The sequence below is a fragment of the Blennius ocellaris genome (assembly GCF_963422515.1).
Source record: "Blennius ocellaris genome assembly, chromosome: 18".
Classification (NCBI taxonomy): Eukaryota; Metazoa; Chordata; class Actinopteri; order Blenniiformes; family Blenniidae; genus Blennius; species Blennius ocellaris.
In genome coordinates this window covers 736180-748069 of record NC_137667.1, presented here as the reverse complement: position 1 = coordinate 748069, position 11890 = coordinate 736180, and the positions used below count along the sequence as shown (strand labels likewise).

The window sequence follows — 11890 nt, the reverse complement described above, 5'->3', positions numbered from 1 at the left end:
CCTGCAGCGTCTCGTCCTCTCAGCGTCCAGCCTGGTCCTGCAGGATCTGGGGGTCTCCGGATGAAGCTCTGGTCCCGGTCCTGGTCCTGGGTGAAGCCCTGGTCCCGGTCCCAGTCCTGGGTGAAGCCCTGGTCCGGGTCCCGGTCCCGGTCCCGGTCCCGGTCCGTCTGGGTGTCTTGCAGCCGAACAGGCGTCTCTCCACACAGAGCACCTCCTGCAGGAGGACGGCCGGGCGGAGGTGCAGCAGGAAGGAGAAGAGCTGCAGGAGCCACCTGGAGGACCGGGGGAGGGACGACTCCACCCCCCCCAGGAAGTGCTCTGGGTTACACTGCCTGCACCACAGAAGAAGAGCTGGGCTGCTGACCTGTTCCTGACCGGTTTAGACTGGTTCTGACTGGTTTAGACTGGTTCTAACTGGTTTAGACTGGTTCTGACCTGTTAAGACCTGTTTAGACTGGTTCTAACTGGTTTAGACTGGTTCTGACCTGTTCAGACCTGTTTAGACTGGTTCTGACCTGTTAAGACTGGTTTAGACTGGTTCTGACCTGTTCAGACCTGTTTAGACTGGTTCTGACTGGTTTAGACTGGTTCTGACCTGTTCAGACCTGTTTAGACTGGTTCTGACCTGTTAAGACTGGTTTAGACTGGTTCTGACCTGTTCAGACCTGTTTAGACTGGTTCTAACTGGTTTAGACTGGTTCTAACTGGTTTAGACTGGTTCTAACGTGTTCCTGGCCGGTTCTGACCTGTTAAGACCGGTTTAGACTGGTTCTAACTGGTTTAGACTGGTTCAGACCTGTTCCCGACTGGTTTAGACTGGTTCTGACTGGTTTAGACTGGTTCTGACCTGTTCAGACCTGTTTAGACTGGTTCTGACCTGTTAAGACTGGTTTAGACTGGTTCTGACCTGTTCAGACCTGTTTAGACTGGTTCTAACTGGTTTAGACTGGTTCAGACCTGTTCCTGACCGGTTTAGACTGGTTCTGACTGGTTTAGACTGGTTCTGACCTGTTCAGACCTGTTTAGACTGGTTCTGACCTGTTAAGACTGGTTTAGACTGGTTCTGACCTGTTCAGACCTGTTTAGACTGGTTCTAACTGGTTTAGACTGGTTCTAACTGGTTTAGACTGGTTCTAACGTGTTCCTGGCCGGTTCTGACCTGTTAAGACCGGTTTAGACTGGTTCTAACTGGTTTAGACTGGTTCAGACCTGTTCCCGACTGGTTTAGACTGGTTCTAACTGGTTTAGACCGGTTCTGACCTGTTCCTGAATGGTTCCAGGTTCTAGAGTCAGCTCAGTTCAGAGTTCTCTCCAACTCAGTCTCGAGTCCAGGGACTGTTCTGGACCGGGTCCAGTTTGGGTTTTAGCAGAGGTACTGGCCCAGATAACCGATCTGTTCCTGACTGGTTCAGACTGGTTCTAATGTGTTCAGACTGGTTCTAATGTGTTCAGACTGGTTCTAACGTGTTCAGACTGGTTCTAACGTGTTCAGACTGGTTCTAACGTGTTCAGACTGGTTCTAACGTGTTCAGACTGGTTCTAACGCGTTCAGACTGGTTCTAACGTGTTCAGACTGGTTCTAACGTGTTCAGACTGGTTCTAACGTGTTCAGACTGGTTCTAACGTGTTCAGACTGGTTCTAACGCGTTCAGACTGGTTCTAATGTGTTCAGACTGGTTCTAACGTGTTCAGACTGGTTCTAACGTGTTCAGACTGGTTCTAACGCGTTCAGACTGGTTCTAACGTGTTCAGACTGGTTCTAACGTGTTCAGACTGGTTCTAACGTGTTCAGACTGGTTCTAACGTGTTCAGACTGGTTCTAATGTGTTCAGACTGGTTCTAACGTGTTCAGACTGGTTCTAACGTGTTCAGACTGGTTCTAACGTGTTCAGACTGGTTCTAACGTGTTCAGACTGGTTCTAACGCGTTCAGACTGGTTCTAACGTGTTCAGACTGGTTCTAATGTGTTCAGACTGGTTCTAACGTGTTCAGACTGGTTCTAACGTGTTCAGACTGGTTCTAACGCGTTCAGACTGGTTCTAACGTGTTCAGACTGGTTCTAACGTGTTCAGACTGGTTCTAATGTGTTCAGACTGGTTCTAACGTGTTCAGACTGGTTCTAACGTGTCCCTGACCGGGTCCAGTTTGGGTTTTAGCAGGTGTACTGGCCCAGACTACCGATCTGTCCCTGGACGGCGTCTCTCGCCTGGCCTGGGACCAGTTTGGGACCAGCCCCCTGACCCGGTTCTGTGGCGTGGACCCGGTCCCGGTGCGAGGCCTTACCTGCCGCTGCAGGGCTGCAGCGCGGCGTGCCAGTACGAGCGGTTGGACGGAGTCCGGACGCCGTCCCCCAGGGTCAGGAACCCGTCCAGCTTGGTCCCGTGCATACTGGGACCGTCGGAACCGTCCCCGTCCCCCCAGCGGAACCTGAAGCTGGACGGGCCGGCGGCCTGGACGCCTGCGGGACACGAGGACAGCCTCTCGAAACAGGACTGCAGCTGCTCCGCGGTTCCTGCAGGGGGACAAGTCCTGGTCTGGATCTAGCACTTAAAGGGGACAGTCTGGACCCGCGGGGACTCGGAGACGTCGTGTCCTACTTTTCCTCTTCGTCACCAAGTATCTTTCCTCCGAACTTCTGAAGACCGTCTTCTTGGGCTTCCACTGCGTCCTGAGGACGAGACAGAGACGGAGACACGGTTCACCGAGAGCCCCGCCCCTTTTGGGGGACAAGCCCCGCCCCTTTTTGGGGGACAGGAAGTAGTCACCTGGCGGTGGTGCGGTCGCTCCCCTGCTGGGCTCGGACCAGAGCCGCCTGGACCAGCCGGTACCACCTCCTCAGGTGGAACGTGTCCTCTGTAGTGGACAAGAGACACACCAGACCCCAGGTCACAGGTCTCGCCGGCGGGACGGTCTAGATTCTGGACCGTCTCACCAGACCCCCGTGTCCCCGGGGTTGGACGGTCTACATTCCGGAGACCAGGACTCACCCGGACCGTACTTCGCCTGGTTGGACAAGTCCCTGAAAGACAAGAGACAAGAGTCAGGACCGGCGGCGGTGCAGAGTGGACGGGGTCTACCGGGGACGGTCCCTTACCACTCGGTAAGGTCGTCCAGGCGGAACAGCAGCTTCATGGTGACGACCAGCAGCGCGGCGGCCTGCAGGTCGTAGCGCGGCAGCGCGCGGCGGCAGGTAGGGTCCAGGGTCTGGACCGCCGGGTCCAGCAGGCCGGCGCGCTCCGTCACCCTGCAGACCCACAGGTGGAGCTCGTCTGCCGGGGGGGGGGGGGGGGGGGGGGGCGGGGGGGGACAGGTGTGAGAGGTGGGCGGAGCCATGGCGGAGGCGTTGCCGTGGCGACGGGAGGACAGGCGGTACCGGGGAGGTTGGCGTCCAGCAGGTAGCGCAGGCTGAGCCGGACCGGGTGCAGCTCCGCCTGCTGGTCCACCGGGGGGAACGCAGGGAGCTGCAGGACCAGGGCCAGGGCCTGGGCGTCCCGGTGGACCAGCCGGTAGGAGGGGACACTCTGGACACAAGGGGGACACAATCAGACCTCGGGACCAGAGGACCTCCAGGAGACAGAGGTTCTCCAAGAGACAGAGGACCTCTAGGAGACAGAGGTTCTCCAGGAGACGGAGGACCTCCAGGAGACGGAGGACCTCCAGGAGACAGAGGTTCACCAGGAGACAGAGGTTCACCAGGAGACAGAGGTTCTCCAGGAGACAGAGGACCTCCAGGAGACAGAGGACCTCCAGGAGACAGAGGTTCTCCAGGAGACAGAGGACCTCCAGGAGGACAGAGGACCTCCAGGAGACAGAGGACCTCCAGGAGACAGAGGTTCTCCAGGAGACAGAGGTTCTCCAGGAGACAGAGGTTCTCCAGGACTCACCTCCACCCTGAAGACCAGGATGTCTTTCCCCTTCAGCCTCATCTGCTCCGGCAGCTGCTCGTAGGCCTTGACGTAGGGGACGTGTCCGTCCCGCACCAGCCTGAAAAGACACAGACGTCACCTCCAGGTCCTCCAGGTTCTCCAGGTCCTCCAGGACCTCCGGTCTCACCTGAGCAGGTCGCTGAGGGTCAGCGCCTCGCGGCTCCAGACCAGGGCCAGGTGGATCAGGGCCAGAGTCCTCCTCATGGTCATCTGGTCCTTCCTCCGGGGACACCTGGTCCCTGGAGACCAGACGGAGACACTGGTTACCACGGCGACCCGTCACGGCCCTCGTTCTCCGGGAGGTTCCAGGAGGTTCCAGGAGGTTCCGGGTACCTGGCTGAGAGTCCGAGTCGCTCAGGGTTCTGGACTCGGTGAAATTGGTGGAACTGATGGAGGACAAGGTCCCGCTGTCCGAGTCCGAGTCTCCCTGAGGACAGACGAGAGGAGACGAGGAGAGATGAGAGGAGACGAGGAGACGAGGGGAGACGAGGACAGACGAGAGGAGACGAGGAGACATGAGAGGAGACGAGGGGAGATGAGGACAGACGAGAGGAGACGAGGAGGAGACAAGGAGAGACGAGAGGAGACGAGGAGAGACAAGAGGAGACGAGGAGAGATGAGGGCAGACGAGGAGGAGACAAGGAGAGACGAGAGGAGACGAGGAGAGACGAGAGGAGATAACTAGAGATGAGAGGAGACGAGGAGACAAGGAGAGACGAGGAGAGATGAGAGGAGACGAGGAGAGATGAGAGGAGACGAGGAGACGAGAGGAGATAAGGAGAGATGAGAGGAGACGAGGAGACAAGGAGAGACGAGGAGAGACGAGGGGAGACGAGAGGAGGTGAGGAGAGATGAGGGAAGACGAGGACAGACGAGGAGGAGACAAGGAGAGATGAGGAGGAGACAAGGAGAGACGAGAGGAGGTGAGGAGGACAGGAGGACGGTCTCTGTCCCTACCTGTCCGTCTCGGTACTCAGGATTCTTGGTAAAAGCTTGTCGACTCTTCTGAAGATAAATCCTCCACATCCTCCAGAGAACCTGGTCCTGAAGAGACGGAGACGTCCAGTTGGAGGACGGACACACACACACACACACACACACACACACACACACACACACACACACACACACACACACACACACACACACACACACACACACACACACACACACACACACACACACACACACACACACACACACACACACACACACACACACACACCTTGAAGCCAGCAGGGACTCCCAGCTCCAGCAGGGCCTCCGCCTGGTTCTTCAGGATGAACTGGAACGCCTCGCACATCCTCCAACTGTGTCCTCCGTCTGGAGGGAGGACAACCTGTGTGAGGAGCAGCACCTCCCCCCCCCCGAGGAGCACCTCCTTCCCCCCAGGAGCAGCACGTCCCCCACTGACCGTCTGTCTTTGTCCGAGGTCCTCTCTTGATCCTGGTGATCCTGCTGGAGGCGGGACACAGGATCACCTGCTGCACCTCCCTGCTCCTCTGAGGAGACACGTGGACAACAGGTGAGACGGGCAGGAGGAGGAGCAGGAGCAGGAGCAGGAGGACCAGGAGCAGCAGCCTACCTCCACCACAGTGTGACAGGACTGGCAGTAGAATCGACCCTCGTCTGAAATCCCCCAGTTCACTTCTGAACACAGAGCGCAGGACTCTGTGAAGCCCGCCTGGGACCAGACAGGAAGTACATGAGAAATACATGAGAAATACATGAGAAATACACAGGAAATACATGAGAAATACATGAGAAATACACAGGAAATACATGAGAAATACATGAGAAATACACAGGAAATACATGAGAAATACATGAGAAATACACAGGAAATACATGATAAATACACGATAAACACATAATAAATACACGATAAACACACAAGAAATACACAAGAAACACATAATAAATACACAAGAAACACACAATAAATACTATATACACAATAAATACGCAATAAACACACCATGACAGGAGACACACACACAATATACACAAGAAACACACAATAAATACTATATACACAACAAATACACAATAAATACTATATACACAATAAATACTATATACACTACAAACACACAATAAATACACAAGAAACACACCATGACAGGAGACACACACACACAATACACACTGAACTCACAATTTTGAATGAGTTCAATTAGATAAAAACATGTTTTCAGGTTTTTCACACTTTACTTTCACGTGTTTCTCCAACAACAACAACAACAACGTGTCGTTGCTGCATCAGACACCGTGTTGTTAAATTTCCCGGAGGTTCGTGTGAAAACATCCACGCCGATGATTAAACCAGACGCTTGACATTTCTACGGATGTGTCACAATGAGTGAATTGAACGTTTTAAACTGTGTTTCACTTAAAAACGTACTAAAACGGAAGAATCGTGGACGGAGTTCGGGCTGGAGCGTGATCACGGTCAGTTCAGCTCCGTTTCCCGCATGAAAGAGGCCGCAGCCTTTTACCGGGACTCACCGTGTCCTGCGCGTCCATTCTGGCTAAAAAAAAACGCAGTTTGAAGGCGAACTTTGTGCTTTTTCTGGCACTTTATCTTCACCGGCTCACACTTTAGCCGCTACGCTGCTAAATGTCTTCTTCTACGGTGGTAGAAACGAGCTGCTTGAGCGCTACTCCGCTCGGTACTGCCCCCGCGGCCAGGCCGGGAACTGCAGCATGAAGCCCTCCTGCGGCCAGGCGGAGAACTGCATAAACAAACACAGGCAAACAAAGAAATTAATGCGTGATTAAACAAATTAACAGAAAACTGAAGTAATAAAGGAACAAATAATAAGCAAACGAAATCTGGACGTTATATTAATTAAATTGATCATCAAAGACATTTCGTTTTTTTTAATGAATAAAAAGAAACAGTGGGTAAGTTTGTTTTTGACAAGACAACATTTTTTGTGACATTCTTTGATTTGATTTTCTGATTCATTGTATTTTCCTGTAAATATAATATGTGCGTCTCTTGTCGGCTCCCTTCGGGCCTGGACGGCTCTTTTGAGCTCTTCCCGCCTCTTCGGCCCTCTCCGCCTAATTTCGGCTCTTTCCGCCTCTATTCGGCCCTCTCCGGCTCTCTCCGACCCCTTTCGTCTCTTTCCGACCATTTTCGGCACTTTTCGGCTCTCTCCGACTCCTTTCGGTTCTCTCCGGCTTTTTCCGACCCCTTTCGGCTCTGTCCGCTTCTCTTCGGCTCTTTCCGCTTCTCTCCGGCTCTTTCCGACTCCCTCCGGCTCTCTCCGACCCCTTTCGACTCTTTCCGACCATTTTCGGCTCTTTTCGGCTCTCTCCGACTCCTTTCGGCTCTCTCCGGCTCTCTCCGACCCCTTTCGGCTCTTTCCGCTTCTCTTCGGCTCTTTCCGACCCCTTTCGACTCTTTCCGACCATTTTCGGCTCTTTTCGGCTCTTTTCGGCTCTCTCCGACTCCTTTCGGCTCTCTCCGGCTCTCTCCGACCCCTTTCGGCTCTTTCCGCTTCTCTCCGGCTCTCCGACTCCCTACGCCTCCTCCGGCTGCGGGGTAAATCCCGGACCTCCTGGCCGCTGTCGGTGATCTCTGCTCGGCCGCTTGACGCGGCGGTGCCCGGTCCCCCCCAGGCGGTTCCGAGCAGGACGGGAGCGCAGTTTGTCGGCCGGAGCCCCCGCGGCGCCCGGCGGGAGGAATGTAAAGTTGCGGTGGGGACTTGTTGAAGACTTCCTCAGTCCGGACGCTCCGACATGCGGCTGATTCTCGTGGCCGCCTGGACGCTGCTGGCGGCGGCCGCGGCGGCGGCGGAGTCCCCGCTGACGGACCCGGAGGACCCGGAGGACCCGGAGGACCGGGGGCTCGGTGAGAGGTCACGGGTGTGTGTGTGTGTGTGTGTGTGTGTGTGTGTGTGTGTGTGTGTGTGTGTGTGTGTGTGTGTGTGTGTGTGTGTGTGTGTGTGTGTGTGTGTGTGTGAAACGTCCTGAAGCTCCGGAAGTAGAGACATAACGATCAGCTCTGATCATCAATAACAAACAACTTGTTTACTACAAACTGTTTATAACTCTGTTATTCATACTTTATTATTAACTGAAGGGTTAATAATAACACACACACACACACACACACACACACACACACACACACACACACACACACACACACACACACACACACAGTCCAGATGAGCTCATAATGGAAACTTTACTTTGATGTTTTCATCATCAACATCTGGAGAACCTTTAGTGTTCCACTGAGATGTTCTCCAGATGTTGAGATCAGCTGTTGTCCAGATGTTAAGATCAGCTGTTCTCCAGATGTTGGGGAGACCAGCTGTTGTCCAGATGTTGAGGAGATCAGCTGTTGTCCAGATGTTGAGGAGATCAGCTGTTCTCCAGATGTTGAGGAGGAGAACAGAGACCAGCTGTTCTCCAGATGTTGGGGAGACCAGCTGTTGTCCAGATGTTGGGGAGACCAGCTGTTGTCCAGATGTTGAGGAGATCAGCTGTTCTCCAGATGTTGAGGAGGAGAACAGAAGAGATCAGCTGTTGTCCAGATGTTGAGGAGATCAGCTGTTGTCCAGATGTTGAGGAGGAGAACAGAGGAGACCAGCTGTTGTCCAGATGTTGAGGAGATCAGCTGTTGTCCAGATGTTGAGGAGGAGAACAGAAGAGATCAGCTGTTGTCCAGATGTTGAGGAGGAGAACAGAGGAGACCAGCTGTTGTCCAGATGTTGAGGAGACCAGCTGTTGTCCAGATGTTGAGGAGGAGAACAGAGGAGATCAGCTGTTGTCCAGATGTTGAGGAGACCAGCTGTTGTCCAGATGTTGGGGAGACCAGCTGTTGTCCAGATGTTGGGGAGACCAGCTGTTGTCCAGATGTTGAGGAGGAGAACAGAGGAGACCAGCTGTTGTCCAGATGTTGAGGAGACCAGCTGTTGTCCAGATGTTGAGGAGGAGAACAGAGGAGATCAGCTGTTGTCCAGATGTTGAGGAGACCAGCTGTTGTCCAGATGTTGAGGAGGAGAACAGAGGAGACCAGCTGTTGTCCAGATGTTGAGGAGACCAGCTGTTGTCCAGATGTTGAGGAGATCAGCACTCAGAGGTTGTCGGGCCTCCAGGCTGATCTCCCCAGGAGGACCAGCAGACTCAGTGTCGTCCTCTGCAGCGTCCCTCAGGTCCGTCCTGCAGCAGTTTGACGTCGTCCCTCTGTCCGGCCTGAAGACGCACTCCGTCCGCCGGAGAGACGTGGACGTTCCGTCCAGCCTGGAGAAACTGCTGAGCTTCAACGCTCTGCAGAGGTGAGGACAGGACACCATGTCCTCCTCCCACTGCTCTGACTCCTCCTGCTGACTCCTCCTCCTCCCCCTCCTCCTCCTCCTCCTCCTCCTCCTCCTCCTCCTCCTCCTCCTCCTCCTCCTCCTCCTCAGACACTTCAGACTCTACCTGAGGACCAATGATCAGATCTTCACGGAGGACTTCCAGGTCCTCGTGGTGGACGAAGACGGTTCAGAGCGAAACGTCCCGGTCAACAGACACAACTACTTCACGGGACACGTCGTCGGTACGTCCCGTCCTCTGGACGTCCTGGGGTTGCTCTGGACGTCCAGAGGACGTCAAGGAGGTCGTCCAGAGGAACCCCAGGACGTCCATCTAGAGGACCCCCCCAGGACGTCCAGAGGACCTCCAGGACATCTAGAGGAACCCCAGGACGTCCAGAGGACGTCCTGGGGTTCCTCTAGATGTCCTGGAGGTCCTCTGGACGTCTTGGAGGTCCTCTGGACGTCTTGGAGGTCCTCTGGAGGTCCTTGGGTTCCTCTAGATGTCCTGGAGGTCCTCTGGACGTCCTGGAGGTCTTCTGGAGGTCCTTGGGTTCCTCTAGATGTCCTGGAGGTCCTCTGGACGTCCTGGAGGTCCTCTGGAGGTCCTTGGGTTCCTCTAGATGTCCTGGAGGTCCTCTGGACGTCCTGGAGGTCCTCTGGAGGTCCTTGGGTTCCTCTAGATGTCCTGGAGGTCCTCTGGACGTCCTGGGGGGGGGTCCTCTAGATGTCCTGGGGGTTCCTCTGGACGTCCTGGGGTTCCTCTAGATGTCCTGGAGGTCCTCTGGACGTCTTGGAGGTCCTCTGGACGTCTTGGAGGTCCTCTGGAGGTCCTTGGGTTCCTCTAGATGTCCTGGAGGTCCTCTGGACGTCCTGGAGGTCTTCTGGAGGTCCTTGGGTTCCTCTAGATGTCCTGGAGGTCCTCTGGACGTCCTGGAGGTCCTCTGGAGGTCCTTGGGTTCCTCTAGATGTCCTGGAGGTCCTCTGGACGTCCTGGAGGTCCTCTGGAGGTCCTTGGGTTCCTCTAGATGTCCTGGAGGTCCTCTGGACGTCCTGGGGGGGGGTCCTCTAGATGTCCTGGGGGTTCCTCTGGACGTCCTGGGGGGTCCTCTGGAGGTTCTTCTAGAGGTTCCTGTGTGTTCTTGTCAAGGTTCTCCAAGACCCTCTGTGGGGGTTTTTGGACGTGGTCTTGGCTCAGCTCTTCCTGGTCCTGGTGGTTCTTGTTCTCAGTGTCTGGTTGTCCTCCAGGTGAGGAGAACTCCCGGGTCCAGGCTCACATCGACGACCACGAGTTCTCCGCCCGGATCCTGACCCACGAGGCCGAGTACCACGTGGAGGTAAGTCCTCCTGGACAGGGTCTGAGGTCCTCCTGGACAGGGACTGGTCTCTAGACCTCCTTGACGTCCTCCTGGTCCCCAGCCCCTCTGGAGGTTCTCCTCGACGCCCCCCGATGGACGCCTGCTGGTCTACCGCTCGGAGGACATCCGGGACATCAGCCGTCTGCGGCGTCCGTCCGTCTGCGGCTACATGACCTCCGACCCCGACCTGCTGCCCCCCCGGGACCGGCCGGACCAAGGTCCGTCTGGAGGGACACTCTGGGGGTCCGGACGTGTCCCACGCAGGGTCAGAACCAGTTTCCTGTTTGTCCCCCCCCAGGGGGACGGAGCCGGGACAGACGGGACGTCCTGGACCACAAGAAGAACACCTGTCCCCTGCTGCTGGTGGCCGACCATCGCTTCTTCAAGCACATGGGCCGCGAGGAGGAGAGCACCACCCTCAACTACCTGGTGAGGCCCCGCCCCCTCCGCGACTAGCCCCGCCCCCTCCGCGACTAGCCCCGCCCCAGTCCTAAGCCCCGCCTCCTTTCAGATCGAGCTGATCGACCGCGTGGACGACATCTACCGGAACACGTCGTGGGACGAAGACTTCAGCGGCTACGGGGTCCAGATCCAGCAGGTCCGGCTCACTTCCTGTCCCCCATCAGGGTCCAGGTCCAGGTCTGACTGGTGTGTGTGTGTGTGTTCAGATCCTCATTGAGAGGACCGCGACTCCCGTGTCTCCGGGGAAAAGTCACTTCAACATGAGAGGAAGTCCAGTGGACGGCCGGGACGTCTGGGACGTGAAGAAGCTGCTGGAGGTAAACAGGAAGTAGAAGGAGGTCAACAGGAAGTAGATGGGAGGTAAACAGGAAGTAGGAGGTAAACAGGAAGTAGAAGGAGGTAAACAGGAAGTAGATGGGAGGTAAACAGGAAGTAGGAGGTAAACAGGAAGTAGAAGGAGGTAAACAGGAAGTAGATGGGAGGTAAACAGGAAGTAGGAGGTAAACAGGAAGTAGAAGGAGGTAAACAGGAAGTAGATGGGAGGTAAACAGGAAGTAGACAAAAGGTAAACAGGAAGTAGAAGGAGGTAAACAGGAAGTAGATGGGAGGTAAACAGGAAGTAGAAGGAGGTAAACAGGAAGTAGATGGGAGGTAAACAGGAAGTAGGAGGTAAACAGGAAGTAGATGGGAGGTAAACCGGAAGTAGATGGGAGGTAAACAGGAAGTGAAGAAGAGACATAAGAAATTATAAGGTGTATGTAGTAGCTCCTCTGGCTCCTCCTCCTCCCTGACGCCTCCTCTGGCTCCTCCTCCTCCTCCTCCCTGACCC

At 55.3% G+C, this 11890-nt stretch overlaps 2 protein-coding genes across 4 annotated transcripts in view; one reads left to right on the top strand and one right to left on the bottom strand.

Annotated features, from left to right (window-relative positions):
- On the bottom strand, positions 1–7195 carry LOC308143429 (TATA box-binding protein-associated factor RNA polymerase I subunit B-like). Of its 3 annotated transcripts, XM_080514228.1 has the most exons (16): positions 7067–7195; positions 6435–6661; positions 5512–5610; positions 5341–5428; positions 5152–5249; positions 4884–4970; positions 4260–4353; positions 4054–4165; positions 3885–3984; positions 3374–3521; positions 3095–3269; positions 2988–3019; positions 2766–2853; positions 2598–2668; positions 2284–2512; positions 1–332 (listed from the first exon to the last, which is right to left on the bottom strand). In XM_080514228.1, exons 2-16 carry the CDS (start codon positions 6450–6452, stop codon positions 20–22), a joined length of 1752 nt encoding a protein of 583 aa, XP_080370354.1. In that variant the 5' UTR covers positions 6453–6661; positions 7067–7195; the 3' UTR covers positions 1–19. The 3 variants fall into 3 exon arrangements, with proteins under 3 accessions (XP_080370354.1, XP_080370355.1, XP_080370353.1); XM_080514229.1 differs by lacking the exon at positions 7067–7195 and having other exon boundaries at positions 6331–6467; XM_080514227.1 differs by lacking the exons at positions 6435–6661; positions 7067–7195 and having other exon boundaries at positions 5512–5663.
- A 458-nt stretch (positions 7196–7653) lies between these two features.
- The window catches only part of adam17b (ADAM metallopeptidase domain 17b), a 9164-nt gene continuing 4927 nt past the window's right edge, over positions 7654–11890 (top strand). Inside the window, 8 exon segments of the mRNA XM_080514224.1 lie at positions 7654–7788; positions 9091–9223; positions 9353–9486; positions 10490–10578; positions 10661–10790; positions 10793–11028; positions 11111–11197; positions 11268–11378. Of these exon segments, the coding sequence (XP_080370350.1) occupies positions 7677–7788; positions 9091–9223; positions 9353–9486; positions 10490–10578; positions 10661–10790; positions 10793–11028; positions 11111–11197; positions 11268–11378 (1032 nt within the window). The 5' untranslated portion in view covers positions 7654–7676.

Bases quoted from the DNA above. Each gene is read 5' to 3' on its own strand.
- LOC308143429 (XM_080514227.1), bottom strand. From the start codon at position 5,655: ATGTATTTCTCATGTATTTCTCATGTACTTCCTGTCTGGTCCCAGGCG. The intron at 4,354-4,883 runs GTAGGGACAGAG...GTCTGTCCTCAG, and splicing joins CTGAGTACCGAGACGGACAG to GGAGACTCGGACTCGGACAG. The intron at 2,513-2,597 runs GTAGGACACGAC...GTCCCCCTGCAG, and splicing joins CTTGGTGACGAAGAGGAAAA to GAACCGCGGAGCAGCTGCAG.